Source organism: Equus przewalskii, chromosome 8 (genome assembly GCF_037783145.1).
Source record: "Equus przewalskii isolate Varuska chromosome 8, EquPr2, whole genome shotgun sequence".
Classification (NCBI taxonomy): domain Eukaryota; kingdom Metazoa; phylum Chordata; class Mammalia; order Perissodactyla; family Equidae; genus Equus; species Equus przewalskii.
In genome coordinates this window covers 13,217,675-13,235,695 of record NC_091838.1, presented here as the reverse complement: position 1 = coordinate 13,235,695, position 18,021 = coordinate 13,217,675, and the positions used below count along the sequence as shown (strand labels likewise).

The 18,021-nt window shown below is 33.9% G+C and overlaps 1 protein-coding gene across 4 annotated transcripts in view; it reads right to left on the bottom strand.

Annotated features, from left to right (window-relative positions):
* The window catches only part of C8H8orf89 (chromosome 8 C8orf89 homolog), a 46,691-nt gene that overhangs the window by 3,602 nt on the left and 25,068 nt on the right, over positions 1-18,021 (bottom strand). For all 4 annotated transcript variants that reach the window (XM_070631442.1, XM_070631445.1, XM_070631444.1 and 1 more), the window contains 4 exons: positions 17,165-17,318; positions 14,979-15,071; positions 14,138-14,196; positions 462-500 (listed from right to left, as the gene is read on the bottom strand). In XM_070631442.1, coding sequence (XP_070487543.1) covers positions 462-500; positions 14,138-14,196; positions 14,979-15,071; positions 17,165-17,318 — 345 coding nt within the window. The remainder of the gene's footprint in view (positions 1-461; positions 501-14,137; positions 14,197-14,978; positions 15,072-17,164; positions 17,319-18,021) is intronic.

The following is an 18,021-nucleotide window of genomic DNA, read 5'->3' as shown; positions in this document are numbered from 1 at the left end:
AAAAGAAACCATAATAAACATTAAAAATACTTGTAACTAAATGATAAAGAAAATATTAAAAACTTGTGCGATGCAGCAAACGTTGTACATAGTTTTATACTCTGAAATTCTTACGTTAGAAAATAAGCCTGAAAATTAACAAGCTAGGTATAAGATACACGTTAGGAAAAGAATAAACTCAAAGAACTTGGAAGGAAAGATAATACAGAAAAGAGGAGAAAATGAAGTAGAAAACAAACGTACAATAAGAAAGATTTTTAAAAAGATAAGAGTTTTTAATTGAAAAGACTAATAAAAAAGGAAAGCCTCTGGTGAGATTAATCAGGAAAAAAGCAGAAGGAACAAATAAATAATATTAGGAGAAGAGTGACAGAGGTACAGATAGAACAAAAATTAAACTTTATGCCAATAAATTCGAAAACTTAGAAAAAATGCAAAAAGTTCTAAAAAATATAACTTACCAAAATTGATTGAAGAAGAATTAGAATGCCTTAAGAGCCCTAAAATTAAAATGATTGAATCAACATTAAAATTTTACTCCAAAGAAAACAAGTGACCCAGACAATTTTACAAAGGAATTCTATCAGACTTTCAAGAGAGAGATCATGCCAATTTTAGGTCACATCCTTCAGAGAACAGAAAGAGTGGAATAGTCCCCACTTCCCTCCATGAGGCCATTATAATCTTGACACTGAATCCAGACAAGGATAGGACAAAAAGGAAAATTAGTAGCAACCTCACTCATTAACATAGATAAAAAATCCCAAATAAAATACTGGCAAATAAATTACAGCAGTACATAAAAAGATAATCATGCCTAAATTGGGTGTATCCAAGGCATGCAAAAATGACTTAACACTACAAAACCTACAAATGTAATTCTTCACATTAAAACATTAAACAAAATCACATGATCATCTCAAGCAATTCAGAAAAAGTTGATAAAATTCAACTCTCACTTAAAAAAATAAAAATAAAAAAACTCTTGGTAAATTAAAGAGAACTTCTTTACCTCGATAAAGGATATCTACCCAAAACCTACGGCAAGCATCACTCTTAATGAGGAAACATTAAAGGCACTTTCTTTAAAATTAGAGACAAGTCAAAAATGCCTACTATTCCTTTCTGTTCACCATTGTATTGGTGGTCCTAGCCAGCTTAGTAAAATCAGAAAAATAAAGGCATTGGATTTGGAAAAGAAGAAACAAAACTGACATTATTCACAGATGATTATGATAATCTACATAGACAACTCCAAATTGTAACTATATATATAAATAATATATATACACAATTATTATATTATAATTATATATTATAAAAGTATATTATATAATATATAATGTACATTGTATATATACATATATGTATATAAGGTATAATGTATATTAATTTTAAACTAATATATAACGACATAATATTTTATATTACATATAAAAGGAAATTAGGAAGTAATACGAGACTTTAGCAAGGTGGATGGCTCTAAGAACAAATTGCAAAAATTAACTACATTTCCAAATATTCACAATAGAAAGTTAGAAATTTTAATTATAAAAGAATTGTGGCAGCGTGCTAATCATTCTTTCAAACAGAATTTTAGCTGAGCACGTGGCCATCCAGGTAGGGATGACATTTCTGAGCTTACGCTGGAGCTAAGCATAGCCTTGTTAATAAGTATGGACCAAGGAGATCTGAGTAAATGTGCAACTTTCTAGTCATCTTTAATTTAAATTACAATCCTCTTACCCTAGATTTCTGTTCTTTCCCCTTCCCTTGGCTGGGATTCAGACATGGCAATGACCCACTTGCAAACAAAGACAAAACCCTATGGGTTGGTGAAACAAGGTGGGATGTCTCTGGGTTCCTGAATGACCAGCTGAAATAGAGCCACCCCACTAGCTTGGATCACTCACATTTAGAAATTAGAGAAAAATGAACTATCTTATTTAAACCGCTATAGTTTGGAGGTCTTTTTGGTACAGCAGCCTTGGCTGCTATTAACATTCTTGTATGTTTCTTTTGGTACACATGTGCACCCAGTTCTCTTGGGTGTATAACTAGGAGTAGCACTGCTGAGTCATAAAGTTTGTATTTCAGCATTTACTACCAAAGGGTTTTTGAAAGTCCTTATGCCAATTTACACTTCTACTGGCAGTAATGAGCATTGCAATTATTCCCATCCCTCCTAGCACTCGGTAACTGTTAGTCATTTTCATTTTAGCTATTCTTGTAGGAATTGTAAGTTAAATTTTCTTGATAATAAATTATGTTGAGTACCATTTAACATGCTAATGACCACGTGAATATCCTCTTTTGTAAACTGCCTGTTCAAGTCTTTTATTCATTTTTCAGCTTAGGTTGTCTTTTTCTTATTGATTTGAAGGAGTTCTTTATATATACTGGATATGAGTCCTTTGTTGGACATATATATTACAAGCATATTCTTCCAGTCCACAACTTGCCTTTTCACTATGTTAAAGATGTCTTTTAAAGAAAAGAAGTTTTTAATTTATCAATTATCAAAGCCCAATTTATCAATCTTTCCCTTTTAATTAGTGCTTTTTTGTGTCCTATTTAAGAAATCTTTGCCTGTCCCAAAGTCATGAAGATATTCTCCTATGTTAACATGTAGATTTTTTTTTCTCCACATTTAGGTCTATTATCTTTCTGGAACTGACTTTTGAGTACAGTGTGTGATGGGGTCAAAGTTCATTTTATTCCATACGGATATTCCATTGAAAAAACACTCCTTTCCTCAATCCACTGTAGTGGTACCTTTGTTGTAAAGTCAGGTGATTATATGTAAGTGAATCCGTCTCTGGACTCACAATTCTGTTCCTTTAGTCTAATTGTCTATCTTTGCACCAATACCACACTGGTTTAATCACTGTTTTCTAATAAGTTGTGATATCTGGTAATATAAGACCTACATCTTTGTTTTTACCCTTTCAATTGTCTTTGCTTTTCTTGTTCTTTGTATTTCTATATAAATTTTAGAATTGCCAGGTTAGTTTCTACCCAAAAAAAGCCTACTGATTTTTAATTGGGATTGCATGAATGATTTAGTAGACAATCGAGATCTTTAAATAGTGAGTATTCCCATTCAAGAACAAAGTAAATCCATCTATTTAGTTAGGTCTTCTTTAATTTTTCTCAGTATTGCTTTATAGCTGTCTGTGTAAAGGTCCTGCACAACTTTTATTATATCTATTCCTAAGCAATTGAGGTCACTTGATGAAATTGCAAAAAGTATCTTTTAGAATTTTATTTTGTAATTGCTTTTCCTCATTTACAGAGAAACAACTAATTTTTTTATTGACTTACTAAACTGATTATTAATTCAAATAATTAATCTAGAATGTTTTGGATTTTCTAAATATCCAATCATGCCACGTATAAAAAATGGTTTTTTTTTCAATTCACGTGTCTTTAATTTCTTTTTCTCACCTTATTCAACTGGTTTATGATCTCTAGTACAATGTTGAATGGAAGTGGTGCTAGTGGACATCAGAGCAGGTATCCAATATCATAATACCAGGGCGAAAGTTTTCAGTATTTCACAATTAATTCTCATGGTTGCTGTATGTTTTTTCCCCACAAATGTAATTTATTTGCGGTTCAGGTAGTTATTAGTCTAACACAAAGCTTACTAAGGAAAATTCACTTAAGAAGGAAGTTGTGGTGATTGATGCTTTAATATGTAATGACTTTATCCAGAAAACTATTCTTTAAATCACTTGTATGAAGTAGCTTCCAAACAACTCTGATAGGCTCTTAAAATCTTAGTTTTTAAACTTACAAATTGAACATATAACTTCATATAAACATGCAAATTACATGACAACTTTTAGCTTTGTGAATTTATATTTTACACCACAAATGTACATGTATCTTTCTCTTAGATTTTTTTTTGCCATGTTAACCATTTCTAAGTGGACAGTTCAGTAATGTTAAGTATATTCACATCATTGTGCGACAGATCTCCCAGACTTTTTCATCTTGCGATACTGAAACTCTATACCCACTAAACACTAATTCCCCAGCCCTTGTCCACCACCTTTTTACTTTCTTGTTTCCAAGATTTTGACTAATTTAGATACTTCAGGAGTGGGATCCAGAATTTGTCCTTTTGTGCCTGGCTTATTTCACCTAGCATAACATCCTCAAGGTTCATCTATGTTATAGCATGTGACAGAATTTCCCTGTTTTTAAAGGCTGTAAAATATTCCATTGTATGTATATACCACATTTTTCTTTATCCTTTCATCTGTATAAGGACATGTGGGTTGCTTCCACCTCTTGGCTACTGTGAATAATGCTGCAGTAAGCACAGGTGTGCAAATATCTCTTCAATATCCTGCTTTCAATTGTTTTGGATAAAACCCAGAAGTGGGGTTGCTGGATCATATGTAACTCTATTTTTAAGTTTTTGAGTCTCTCCATACTGTTTTCTATAATGGCTGCACCGTTTTACATTCCCAGTGCACAAGGGTTCCAACTTCCCTGCATCCTCACCAACACCTGTTATTTTCTGTCCTTTTGACAGTGGCCATCCTGACGATGGTGAGAGGGTGACACCTCATTGTGGTTTTATTTGCATTTCCTTAATGGTTAGTGAAGTTGAGCATCTTGTCATGTACTTATTGGTCATTTGTATAACTTCCTCAGAGAAACGTCAATTCAAGTCCTTTGACCACTTTCTAATCAGGTTATTTTTTTATTATTGAGCCATAGAAGTTTCTTATATATTCTGGATATTAACCCCTTATCAGACATACAATTTGTAATTATTTTCTCTCATTCTGTCAGTTGCCTTTCACTCTGTTGACTGTCTCCTTTGACATGCAGAAGTTTTTAAGTTTGAGCACAACCAGAGGCACTCACAACTAGAATATACAGCTATGTACTGGGGGGCTTTGGGGAGAAGAAGGAAAAAAGACAAAAAAAGAGAAAAGGAAAAAGAAACAAGATTTGCAACAGATGTTAGCTCAGGTGCCAATCTTTAAAAAAAAAAGTTTTTAAGTTCGATATCATCCCATTTGTCTATTATTTATATTGTTGCCTGTGCTTATGGTGTAAGAGCCAATAAATCATTGCCAAATTCAATGTCTTGATGTTGTCCCCTATGTTAGTTTTAGGTCTTATGTTTAGGTCTTTAATTCATTTTGAGTTAATTTTTGTATATAGTGTAAGGTAAGGGTCCAATTTCATTCTTTTGCATGTGGATTTCTAGTTTTCTCAACACCATTTGTCAAAGAAACTGCCCTTCCCCATTGCGTAGTCTTGGCACCTTTGCTGAAAATCATTTGACTGTATATGCAAGGGTTTATTTCTAGACTTCCTACTCTGTTCCACTGGTCTATGTATCTATCTTTATGCCAATACTATACTGTCTAAATTACTATTAGGTATGTTTTGTAGTCTGTTTTGAAATCAGGAAGTGTGAGGCCTCCAACTTTGTTCTTCTTTCTCCAGACTGTTTTGGCTATTCAGGATTCCTTGAGATTCCATATGAATTCTAGGATAGATATTCTATTTCTACAAAAAATATCATTGGGATTTTGATAAGGATTGCATCAAATCTGTAGATCACTGTAGATAGTATGGACATTTAACTATTATTAACTACTATAGTACTATTATAATAGTTAATATAATACTATAGTATATTATATACTGTAATAGTATAATATTATAGTACTATTTTAAATACTATTTTGAGTACTATTTTGAATGGCAAGAGTGGGCATCCTTGCCTTGTCCCTGACCTTAGAGAAAATAATTTCAGCCTTTGCCCATTTAGTGTATTACTAGCTGTGGGCTTTTCATATATGTCTTCTATTACATTGAGGTAGATTCCTTCTATTCCTAGTTTGTTGAGTATTTTTATAGTGAAAGGGTATTAAATTTTGTCAAGTGCCTTTTCTGCATCCATTGAGATAATCATGTCTTTTTGTCCTTCACCCTGTTAATGTGATTTATGATATTGCTTTATTTTTGTACCATTCCTTATTTTTTGAATCATCTTTGCATTTCAGGTACAAATCCCACTTGGTCGTGGTGTATAATCCTTTTAATGTGCTGTTGAATTCAGTTTGCTGGTATTTTGTTTACGGTTTTGCATCAATATTCATCAGCAATATTAGTCTAGTTTCTTTTCTTCTTGTACCTTTATCTGGTTTTGATATCAGGGTAATGCTGGCCTCACAGAATTAGTTTAGGAATGTTCTCTCCTCTTCAGTTCTTTGGAATAGTTTGTGAAGGACTGGTATTAATTCTTTAAATGTTTTGTAGAATTCTCCAGTGAAGCCCCCCAATGTGGGCTTTTGTTATTGTTGTTGGGAGGTTTTTGATAACTGCTTCCATCTCCTCACTAGTTATAGGTTTGCTCAGTTTTTTATTCCTTCATGATTCAGTCTTGGTAGAGTGTATGTTTCTAGGAATTTATACATTTTTTTCTAGGTTACCTAATCTGTTGGCATATAATTGTTTACAGTAGCCTCTTAGAATCCTTTTTATTTCTGTGACATCAGTTATAACGTCTCCTCTTTCATGCCTAATTTTAGCTATTCGAAGCTTCTCTCTTTTTTTCTTAGTCTAACTAAGAGTTTGTCAACTTCGTTGATCTTTTCAAAAAGGTAAATCTTTATGTTGTTGATTTTTTTTCCTATTCTCTATTTCATTTATCTCTCCTCTAATCTTTATTATTTCCTTCCTTCTGCTAACTTCGGGCTTAATTTGTTCTTCTTTTCCTATTTCCTTGAAGTATAAGGTTACATTGTTCATTTGAGATCTTTTTCCTTTTTTTAATGTAAGCACTTACCACTATAAACTTCTCTCTTAGTACTGCTTTCACTGCAACCTATAATTTTTGGTATGTTATGTTTTTGTTTTCATTTGTCTCCAGATATTTTCTAAATTCCTTTGTGATTTCTTCTTTAACCTATTAGTTGTTTAAGAGTGTATTTTGCTGTAGGTTTTTTTGAAGATACTCACCAAATTAGGAAAGTTCTCTCCTACTCATAGTTTGCTAAAAGTATCTTTAATCATGAATATTGAATTTTATCAAAATATCTTTTGCATATCAAAGTGAACATATGGGGCTTCTCCTTTATTCTGTTAATGTTTTTCTGCTTTTCTAATGTTGAACCAACCCCACATTCCTTAGAGAAATCTGACATGGTTGTGTTGTATTATCCTTCTTACATATTGCTGAATTTTAGTTGATAATGTTTTGTTTAGAATTTTTACATCTATTTTCACAAGAAAGATTGGTTTATAATTTTACTTTCTCATAATGTCAAAGTCAGGTTCTGCAATCAAGGTTATGAGACCTCATAAAATGGGTCATTAAGAGTTCCCACTTTTTCTATTCTCTGGAAAAATTTATGTAACATTGCTTTTTTAAATTAAATTTTGGAAGAATTCACCAGTGCCACCCTCTGACCTGAGAGCTTTGTGTGTGTGTGTGAAGGTTTTTAACGAAGGATTCAATTCTTTGATAGAGATAAGACTATGCAGATTTTCTTTCTTCTTGTGTCAATTTTGCTAAGTTTTTTTTTCAAGAAATTTATCTATTTTATCTAAATTGTCAGATTTATTGGCATAAAGTTATTCACGATGGCCTCTATCTTTTTAATATCTATAGGACATGTGCTAATGACCTCTTTTTCATTTATGTAATTGGTAATTGCTGTTTCTCTGTGTGTGTCTCTCTCTGTCTCTCCATCTCTGTCTCTCCATCTCTGTCTCTCTCACTCTCATCAGCCTTGCTAGACATTTATCAATCTTATTCAAACTTTCAAAGAACTAACTTTTGGCTCTGTTGCTTTTTCTCTATTGAATATTTGTTTTCTACATTAATTTCTGCTCTTTCTTATTTCTTCCTCTTATTTCCTTTGGATTTAATATGTTTTTCTTTTGCTATCTTCCTAGGATGGACTCTTAAATCATTGACTTTAAGCCTTTCTTCTTTTCTAATACACGCATTTCATGCTATAAATTTCTCTGTGGTTTTGCTGCATCCCACAAGTATCAATGTATCATATTTTCATCATCATTCAGTTCAAAATAATATATAATTTCCATTGTATTTCTTCTTTGACTCATGGGTTACTCAGAAGTGCATTTCTTAATATCCAAATACTCATGGGATTTTATAGATCCCTTTAGTTATTGATTTCTAGTTTAATTCCACTGTGGTCTGAGAATGTGTGCTGTAGGATTTCACTTGATATTTGTTTTAAACTCTACCAAAATGATTGTGCATTTGTCTATTTCTCTTTTAGTTCCATTACTTTTATCTTTATGTATTTTAAGTTAATGTTATTATAGCATACAAATTTAGGATGGTCAAATCTTTCTGCTGTATTAACCCTTTCGTCACTATGAAACATCTCTCATAATACTTCTTGCTTTGAAGTCTATTTTGTTTGATGCTAGTGTAGCTACACAAACTTTATTTTGGTTAATGTTTGCATGGTTTATATTTTTCTATCCTCATACTTTTGATCTTGCTTGCCCTTATATCTAAGGTGTGCCTCTTATAAGCAGTATATCATTATTTTTTTAAGTCTGATAGTCTTTTTTTAATTGAAATATTTAGCTTACTTACATCTAATGTAATTGTTATGTTTAATTTTAAATCTTCAGTTCTGCTAGTTGTTTTCTGTTTTCTGTTCCTTTTTTACTCTTTTCTTGCCTTCTTTTGAAATAATCAAGTTTCTAAAATTTATTCTATTAGCTTGTTACTTGTATTCTTTTATTATTCTTTTAGTGGTTATCATACAGATTATCACGTCTCTTTGATATATTACAAGCTACTTTAGCTATTTTACCATTTTTCAGATGACTCAAGGATCCTTCAACATTGTAACTCTATGTATGCCCCAGCCCACCTCTGTGCTGTTATCGTCAAGTATGTTATTTCTACATATATTTTAAGTTTCATAAGACACTACTACTGCTACTGCTTCTCATTCCTTCCCGAGCTGTGCTTCCAACTTGTATCATTACTTCCTTACTATTTTTTTAGTGCAGCTCTGCTGACAATGAATTCTCTCAATTCAGTTTGTATTAAAATGTCTTTATTTCACTTTTAAGGATATTTCCACTGGGTATAGAATTTAAGTTTGGTAGTGATTATCTTTCAGCACTTGAAAATGCCATGCCACTGCCTTCTTGCTGCCATTGTCTACTGAAAAGTCAGTTGTACATCTTACCAATGCTCCCTTGAAGGTAACATATCCTTTTTCTTGATATTTAGTCTTTTCATTATAATGTGTCTAGCTGTGGTTTTATTGTGGTCTCTATGCTGCTGAGGGCTCACAGAACTTCTTGTATCTGTAGCTCAGTTTAGGACATTCTCAGGCAGTTTGTGAGCACTATTTCTGTCCCACTCCTCTTTCCTCTTATTCTGGAATTAGAATTATGCATGTGTAAAGCAGTTTTCCTTTGTCGCATAATGTCTTGCACACTCTGTTCTGTATTATCTATCTTTTTTCTCTCTTCACCTTAATTGGGTATTTTCTAATTTTTTATCTTCCATTTTACTAATCCTATCATCTGTTCATTTTTCTTCCAACTTTATTGAGGTATATTTGACAAACAGAAATTGTAAATATTTAAGGTATATAAATGAGGACTTGGTATATGCGTACACTGTGAAATTATTACCACAATTAAGTTAATTAACACCTCTATCACCTCACACTGTTACCTTTTTTTGGTGGGGTGAGGTCAGTGAGAACAATTAAGATCGACTCTCTTAGCAAATTTCACAAAATACAATACAGTATTATTAACTATAGTCATCATGCTATACATTAGATCCCCAGAACTTATTCATCTTATAACTGGTATTTTGTACACTTTCACCAACATCTTCCCATCAGCTACAACCCCTAATCCTTGGTAACCACCATTCTACTCTATTTCTGTGTTTGATCTTTTTTTTGCTTTTTTTTTTATAACATGCTTTCCATAAATAATTGATACCATGCAGTATTTGTCTTTCTTCATCTGGCTTATTTCACTTAGCATAATGCCCTGTGTTCATCCATGTTGTCACAAATGGCAAGACTTCCTTCTTTTTTAATGGCTAAATAATATTCCATTGTGTATACAAACCACATCTTCTTTATTCATTTATCCATCATTGGACACTTAGGTTGTTTCCATATCTTGGCTATTGGGAATAAGGCTGCAATGAACATGGGAGAGCAGATATCTCTTCAAGATACTGATTTAATTTCCTCTGGATATGTATCGAATACTAGGATTGCTGGATAGTATGGTAGTCCTATTATGAATTTTTTGAGGAACCTCCATACTGTTTTCCATAATGGCTGTATAACTTACATTCCCACCAATAAAGCTTCCCTTTTGTTTACACCCTCACCAACAATTATCTCTTTTCTTTTTGATAATAGCCATTTGACCAAGTATGAGGTGATATCTCATTGTGGTTTTGATTTGTATTTCCCTGATGACTAGGGATACTGAGCATCTTTTCACATACCTGTTGGCCATTTGTATGTCTTCTTTGGAAAAAGTCTGTTCAGGTCCTTTGCCCATTTTTAAATTGGGTTATTTGGTTTTTTGCTATTGAGTTGTAGGAGTTCCTTACATATTTTGGGTACTAACCCCTCATAAGATATATGGTTTGCAAATATTTTCTCCCATTCAGTAGGTTGCCTTCCTCATTTTGTTGACGGTTTCTTTTGCTGTGCAAAAGCTTTTTAGTTTGATATAGTCCTACTTGTTTGCTTTTGCTTTTGTTGCCTGTCCTAGCAGCTAAGTCTAATCAACTATTGTATTTTTCAACTCAAGAATTTCTATTTCTTTTTTATAGATTCTAATTCTTTGATGTAATTTTTCATCTTTTTCTCTATTATCTTGAATATATTAAACATAGCTTTTAAAGTCCCTGTCAAATAGTTCCAATATTTGGATCATTTGTAAGTCTGCTGCTGTTCTCTATTTTCTATAAACCTATAAGGCTCTGGTTTACCTTCTAGTTCTCCAGAGAGAATTTAATTTTCTTCTAGCAGTCAAGACTGGGCTTTAGGCTTTTGTAAAGCCAGTGTATTCTTGGTATGCCTTTATTTACAGTGTGTAGCCCTTCAGAAATTTCAGCTGAAAGCCTGGGGTGTTTATCAAGGGCTCTCCCTGTTGGTAGGTCTTAAACTCCCACCTGTGTTTCCCCAGCAAATGCTAAGATACTGAAATCTCTGCTCACTTCTTTAGCCTTCAAGAAGCTGTTTTCTGCCTGAAGTCCTGAAACATTACCCAGCATACGTGCTACTTAGGAAAAGGCAAAGACCTGTTGAGGAAATTGCACACAGCGTTTTGGGCTCCCTTCTCTGCAGTTACTCCTCCAGTATCTCAGCCTGTCTAGTCCTGTCAGAAATGGCTGCTCTTGACACCTTAAAACAGTTGTTTTTAAATATTTTTATCATTTTTATATTAATAACAAATATATAACTTTTAATATTTCATATTTTATAAAATATATTTTTATTATACCTTTTATAATTACATCTTATACTAATTCTTGGTGGTAAAGTTTGTGTGATATAAACTACTCCATCATAGCCAGAGGTGGAAGTTCTCTGAGGCGGTTTTTTTAAAGGTCTAACTGTTAAATAGACGAAACTTGCCATGGTGATTCTTTAAGAACATTAATCAGATGACATTAAAATCATTCTCTTATTAAAGTCATTCAGTGGCTTCTTATTTCAATCAGAGTTAAATACAAAGTGACTTCCAGGGCCTTACATGGTCAGACACTCCATTACCTCTCTTACCTCATCTTCCACACCCTGAGATTAGCCACACTCGACTCCGGTGTTCTTCCAAGAGGTCAGGTACCATCCTGCCTTGGGACCTATGCTGACCCAAAGAGAATAACTTTTTTCCCTAAGTTTATCTTCCTCAGCTTTTTCAAGTCTTTGCTCAAAAACTACCTTCTCAATTAAACCTATTCTGACCACCCTATTTAAGACTGTAAATCATCCTCTCCCCGGATCTCCTGATCTACCTTACCTTGTTCTATTTTGTTGTTATTTCTACTGCACTTTCACCTTCTAATACACTACGCAATGGGCTTATTTATTATGTTTAACGGTTGTTGGCTGTATTCTCTCACTAGAATGTAAACTCCACAAGAGCAGGGATCTTTGTCTTGTTGAGGGGTGGACCCTACACCCAAGCACCTAGAAATCCTGGCACAGAGCAGACACTCAATTCATATTTGCTGAGTGAATGGATGAACGGCCTTTTCGTGTGACTTTGAGAGAAAATCACCAAGTATTTACTGAAGACTCAATATGTTGCAGAAACTGGGGTAGGCGCTATAGGGATGCAAAAGTGAATAAGACATAGGACTGGCCTGAAAGAACCATAAAGTTGACCTACTGGAAAACAGGCAGGCAAATGTTCATTTGGGCCGAGATGCAAAACAAATGTCTTTTGTTCTAATTAACACTTATATTTTTATTTTATGTTACCTGTTGATTACAGAAGTTGTTTATAGTATATGGAAATTTAGAGAAAGGAAATGTCCAAGGAGGAGTTCATGAAAATTTACCATTATGAACTTCCATAGACTGAACCTGCCAAGTTGCTAACAATCAGTTCTGACAGCTACCAAAAGTGTCAATAAAGGTCTTACTTAGTAATTTTAGTTTTTGTTTGGAGGTGAGCTATTAACTCCATTATTCCATAAGTGCAAAACCATAGAAGGGATGAAAGCACTAGAAGACGACTACGATTATGATAAAAATGAAAAATAAGTAAGGTTTAAAAAATGTTAAATGGGAAGGAAATAATTGCTGCACATAGGGAAAGGATGAAACATTTGATAGTCTGAAGGACAAGTAGGCAACAACATATGATGTTAAAGATGTTATGCTTAAATCGAAGGTTCTCTGCTAGGGGTGATTTTGTTAACCTAAGGACATCTGGCAGTGTCTGGAGACATTGGTGATCACCACAACTTAGGGGGTGCTGGTGGTATCTAGTGAGTAAAGGTCATGGATACTGCCAAACATCCTACAATGCACAGGACACACCCCCACAACAAAGAATTATCTGGCCCAAAATGTTAGTACTGTCACTGTTGAGAAAACCTGGTTTATATAATAATCAACAAAAACAAGAAAATATAATGACAAAATGGAAACTTTGTGACTGTATGGCTCAAGAATCTTTACCATTAACTTTGGATAAAATTACTTCAGGAAATGGCTAAGAATTTATTGGAGAACTTAAACATAATGCTAGATGTAAGCATTATGTCATGTGCCATATATGGTTCCCTCGGTATAATGTCCCCATGAATCTATAACATATGAAAGTAAAGGATGAGGCAGTAAGTGTAGATGCCACGGCTGCTAGGAAATTCTCCATAATCTGGTAGACATCATTAAAAGTGTAATTACCTGGCTCAACAGATTTTTCAGCGTCAATTTTTGAAAAGCAAAATTCTGATCAAACCTCAGAAATGTGGAGGTGAGAATGCCTGATTTTAAAGTTTCGAAGGATAAACTCATACTCCAAATAGGCAGAAATGCACCTTGGTGCTATAAACCCTCCTAGTCACCAAGGACTTAGGAATAAATCAACTTAAGAGTAGTTCTGGAACCCAAACTGTTGGCATATCGATAAGTTTCCGTAGTTGGATGTTATAGCTACACAGGATTCATGAAAAAATTAATTAGAAAAGAAGGATAGAAAGTAAAGTTCAGGGAAGATGGTAAAGGGTTCAATGCCAAGCTAAGGAGTTCACACTTTAGTCTGTGGGTAATGAGGAGTGATGTGAGTAGAGGCCAAGGTTTTAGGCTTTCATTATAGTGCTGAAGGATTTCAAAGGTTAGAAACTCAAAGCAAGACCAGTTTGCAGATGATTGTGATGACCCACATGGGATGAGAGCCTATCACAGGGTCCTGAGATAATAAAAGTACATATACACTGAACACAACATCCACCATGTTTATAAAATAAACAAAGCTTAAAATGACGCATTAACAAAACAAAGACCATTAAATCCATGGAAAGAAAGGAAGCTAAAAAAAAAGATAAGTACTCAACATGCTAACAAGACATGCGGTGGGAGAAAAAGATGAGCCAGCTTACTTTTTGATTTCTCCTGAAGTGGTACCACAGTGCATGCTTCCTTCGTCTTCTTTATCCTGAAATTATAGATTATCATAAAATCACTTTCATATAAATCCTGGGAAACTAATTTTTCAAAACACAATTAAGAGACAAGAAGCATGCTTTCAGTGAAACTCATTTGTTGAAGGACATCACTTGGAAATTAAACAAACATTCAAGAAAGAAAACTCCTCCCGTCATAACTAATCCAATCAGAAGCAGATATGAACCAACTCAATACCTCGGTTTTTGCAAATAAATTTTATGAACGGATGAGTGTTATGACTAACTTTTCCCATCTTTATATGCACTTATCTTTATCTTAGTCTCACTAATCATGACTCGGGGACTGCTAAGACGAAGGGAATCAAGATTAGTTTAACAAGGTATCTGGATATACCAGACACCAACTATCAACTTATTTCTGTACTTCTTACCAATGAATCACCACAATCTGAATTTTGTCATAATTAACTTTTGTTCCTGCTGGAATAGACCTAGGTAATAAATAGGTTATTAGAGGAAATATGTCATGATTGAATCTGCTGAGGGTGAGATAATCCACCAGAATTCCAAATTTCTTGTAACTGTATTCAACTTTAGAAGTCAGTGGAACTCTTAAGTGCTCTCCACCTCTGGATTCCTATTTTCACTTATATTACCAAAGTAGGCCTTGAGATTCATAGAAAAATTCTGATTATCACTAAAGGAATATGAAAAAAATTAGACTTTTATCAGAGTCTTAAAATCAAATAGTCACATATGGAAAAAAAAGGGGTAAAGGATAGTACACAGACAAACAGAAGTGAGTACTTCCCTGCTTTGCCAAGGCTGTCCTTTCACAGGGCGCTGTGCAATAGGCAGAGGAGAATAAAACACTTGCAGGCAACTCGACGCGTTCTCACCGGAACGGCTAAAACAAAGACACTTGTTTCAAAGACAGGGACTAGAACTAACATTTACGTTTGCCGAGCATTTCGTAAACATTTTGGCACTTAGCCACCACTCTTCCACTTTATATATGAAGAACACTTGTCATAACACGTATATAATATATTCAAATTAGCCTTCACTGATTCAAGTCAATGTAAAATGTTGAAGAATCATTTCACAAACAGCCAAGTGGCAAATGAAAGAAATAAAAAATAAATTGAAATAGGGTGAAAACAGTAGGAAGCAAAATGAAGACTTAAAATTTAGGAGCTGAATGAGCTAATTTCGGGGGTGCTTTCAGGGCTTCCACCATCTTTAATATGATCACATGAATTGAAAGAAAGGTAAGACTGGTCTGTATTGACACAAGTCCATTGCCAGAGACAGCCCTACACACTCTTATGGCCACCCTCCTCAAAGGGCTCTGTGACTGTGGATGACAATGGCACAAGCGAGCTGACTGTGAGGGATACAGGTGTCTTGGTAATGATGGAAGCTCACTGTTCTTAGGTAGGTTTTATGACCCTGTTTCCAATGGTCCCTCTTCCTTCTATATCCTTACCATCCCTCCTCTTTAACTGTTACCATCTCCTCTACTAGCAACTCACTCTCTCTCTTCCACCATCTCTGATTCTGCCTTATTTCACTGTCATCTCACTTCAGAAAGAGTAATTTTGCTTTCTATATTTTTATAGCTTGGCAATCTGTCCTCAGCTAATACTGAAAATAACAGGAAAGGCTCTATGTGGCTATTGTCCATTGTGCTGTTAGTTACAAAACTGAAAAAGTCAAAGCAACTTAAAAGTCTAGTAATAGCGACTTTTAAATAAACTGTGTTATTAAACATAGTTAAATAAACTATGGATCCATCATTGAAATATTAAGTGGACAGTAAAGACTGTGTAAAGATTATGTAATGATATGAAAAAATGTACATACGTAATTTTAAGTAAAAACGGCAGAATAAAAAATTGTAAGTACACTAAAATCACAGCTAAAATAAAAGTCCATGAAAACGAAGAAGAATAGAAGAGAACACCCAACAGTGAAAATGGATATATTAGGATGGGTAATTATCAAAGAATTGTTTTTCTTTTTTCCCCCAAATTTTCTGCAAAGTTCTTATTTATTTTCATAATTTGATATCAACTATCCACAACTTTGCATTTTTAGTATGTTTGAGTTCTCTACTTCTATTACCAGCATTTAATTCAAGAGTAATTAACAAGAACAACAATACTAGTGGAAAACTCGAGAAAGACATTCTGAAATTTGTGTGCTATGTATAATTGGATGACTAAAGCTCTTTATGGCAGGAGATAATATAAAAACATAAATTCTCTCCTAAAGAGAGTTGTAACTCAGACTGCTATAAATGCTTCATTTTTTTTTTTTAGGCTGGCAAACAGAACAAGTACTAGACAGTCAACAAATACCTGAAGAATAAATAAATAAACCAAAGCAGAAACTCAATAGAATCGGAGACTGTCTTACTAACTGACTTGTAGATCTCTTTAGAAAAAGGGGTTTTCTTTTAGTGGTATATCAATCAGTCTGATTTATAGCAGCAAAGGTATTTATAATAATCTTAAATGCTAGTGTTCAAAGTCAGTCGGCTTGTCTGGCTGACAAACTCATTCCTTATAGACGGTGCGGGGTCTTCATTAGGCTGACATTTCATTCAGAATCTCCTCTCACACTACTTCCATTGAGCTAGAAATGAAACACGGGTTCTATACTCAGAGTAACAAAACCCATTAACATAGCAGAGAGTTCATTTACTTTTATTTCTAAAAATTCCAACATTCTCATGGGTCATCTACACTAGGGTAAGAAAGATTTTTAAAAGGAAGTCCTTAAATCCTTTTCTGGCAATGTCACTTGAAAACTGAGAAAAGTACCTACTTGTGAAACTGAATATAACACTAACTTAGATTAAAAAAGTTAAATGCTTTATGGAAAAAAATCCATAGGCAATACAGAATTAGATTCACTAGTGAGAAAAACTCTACATTCGGCAATATTACTACAAATAAATATTCAATGGAAGAGAATTGGACAGAAACGATCTACCTGACTGGGGGCTTCTCAGGATCGGCACACAGCAGTCTTTTATGAACCTCTAGTGGAGTTGAACTTACACTTTTTTGGCAACTTTGCAATCCTGGTAAATATGGCATTTTGACACAATCTTTGAACTCTTCTAGACCAAATGCTGTGGTGTATTCTAATTAAAAATAATATCATAATCATCTGCATTATTTCTTGATTGCATATATACAACTTCTTTTACTATGTACTAAAATGCATAATAAAATATACTAAATCTGTCATTAAGTAAAGAAAATTAGGCTACTGTAATTTGTCTAGCATCTTTCCCAAGAGAATACCTTTCAATTCCTAGTGCAGAGACTGTAGGGGAGAGTTGATTAAAGGGCCGATTAAAAACAAACAACCCGATCAAAAAATGGGCAGAGGATATGAACAGACATTTTTCCAAAGAAGATATACAGAAGGCCAACAGGCACAGGAAATGATGTTCAACATCAGTAATCATTAGGGAAATGCAAATCACAACTACAATGAGATATCACCTTACATCAGTCAGAAGGCTGTAATTATCAAGACAAAAAACAACAAGTGTTGGAGAGGACGTGGAGAAAAGGGAAGCCTCATCCACTGCTGGTGGGAATGCAAACAGGTGCAGCCACTATGGAAAACAGTATGGAGATTTCTCAAAAAATTAAAAATAGAAATACCGTACACCCCAGCTATCCCACTACTGGGTGTTTATCCAAAGAACTTGAAATCAATGATCCAAAGAGATTTATCCACTCCTATATTCACTGCAGCATTATTCACAATAGCCAAGATGTGGAAGCAACCCAAATACCCTTCTACAGATGAATGGATAAAGAATATGTGGTATA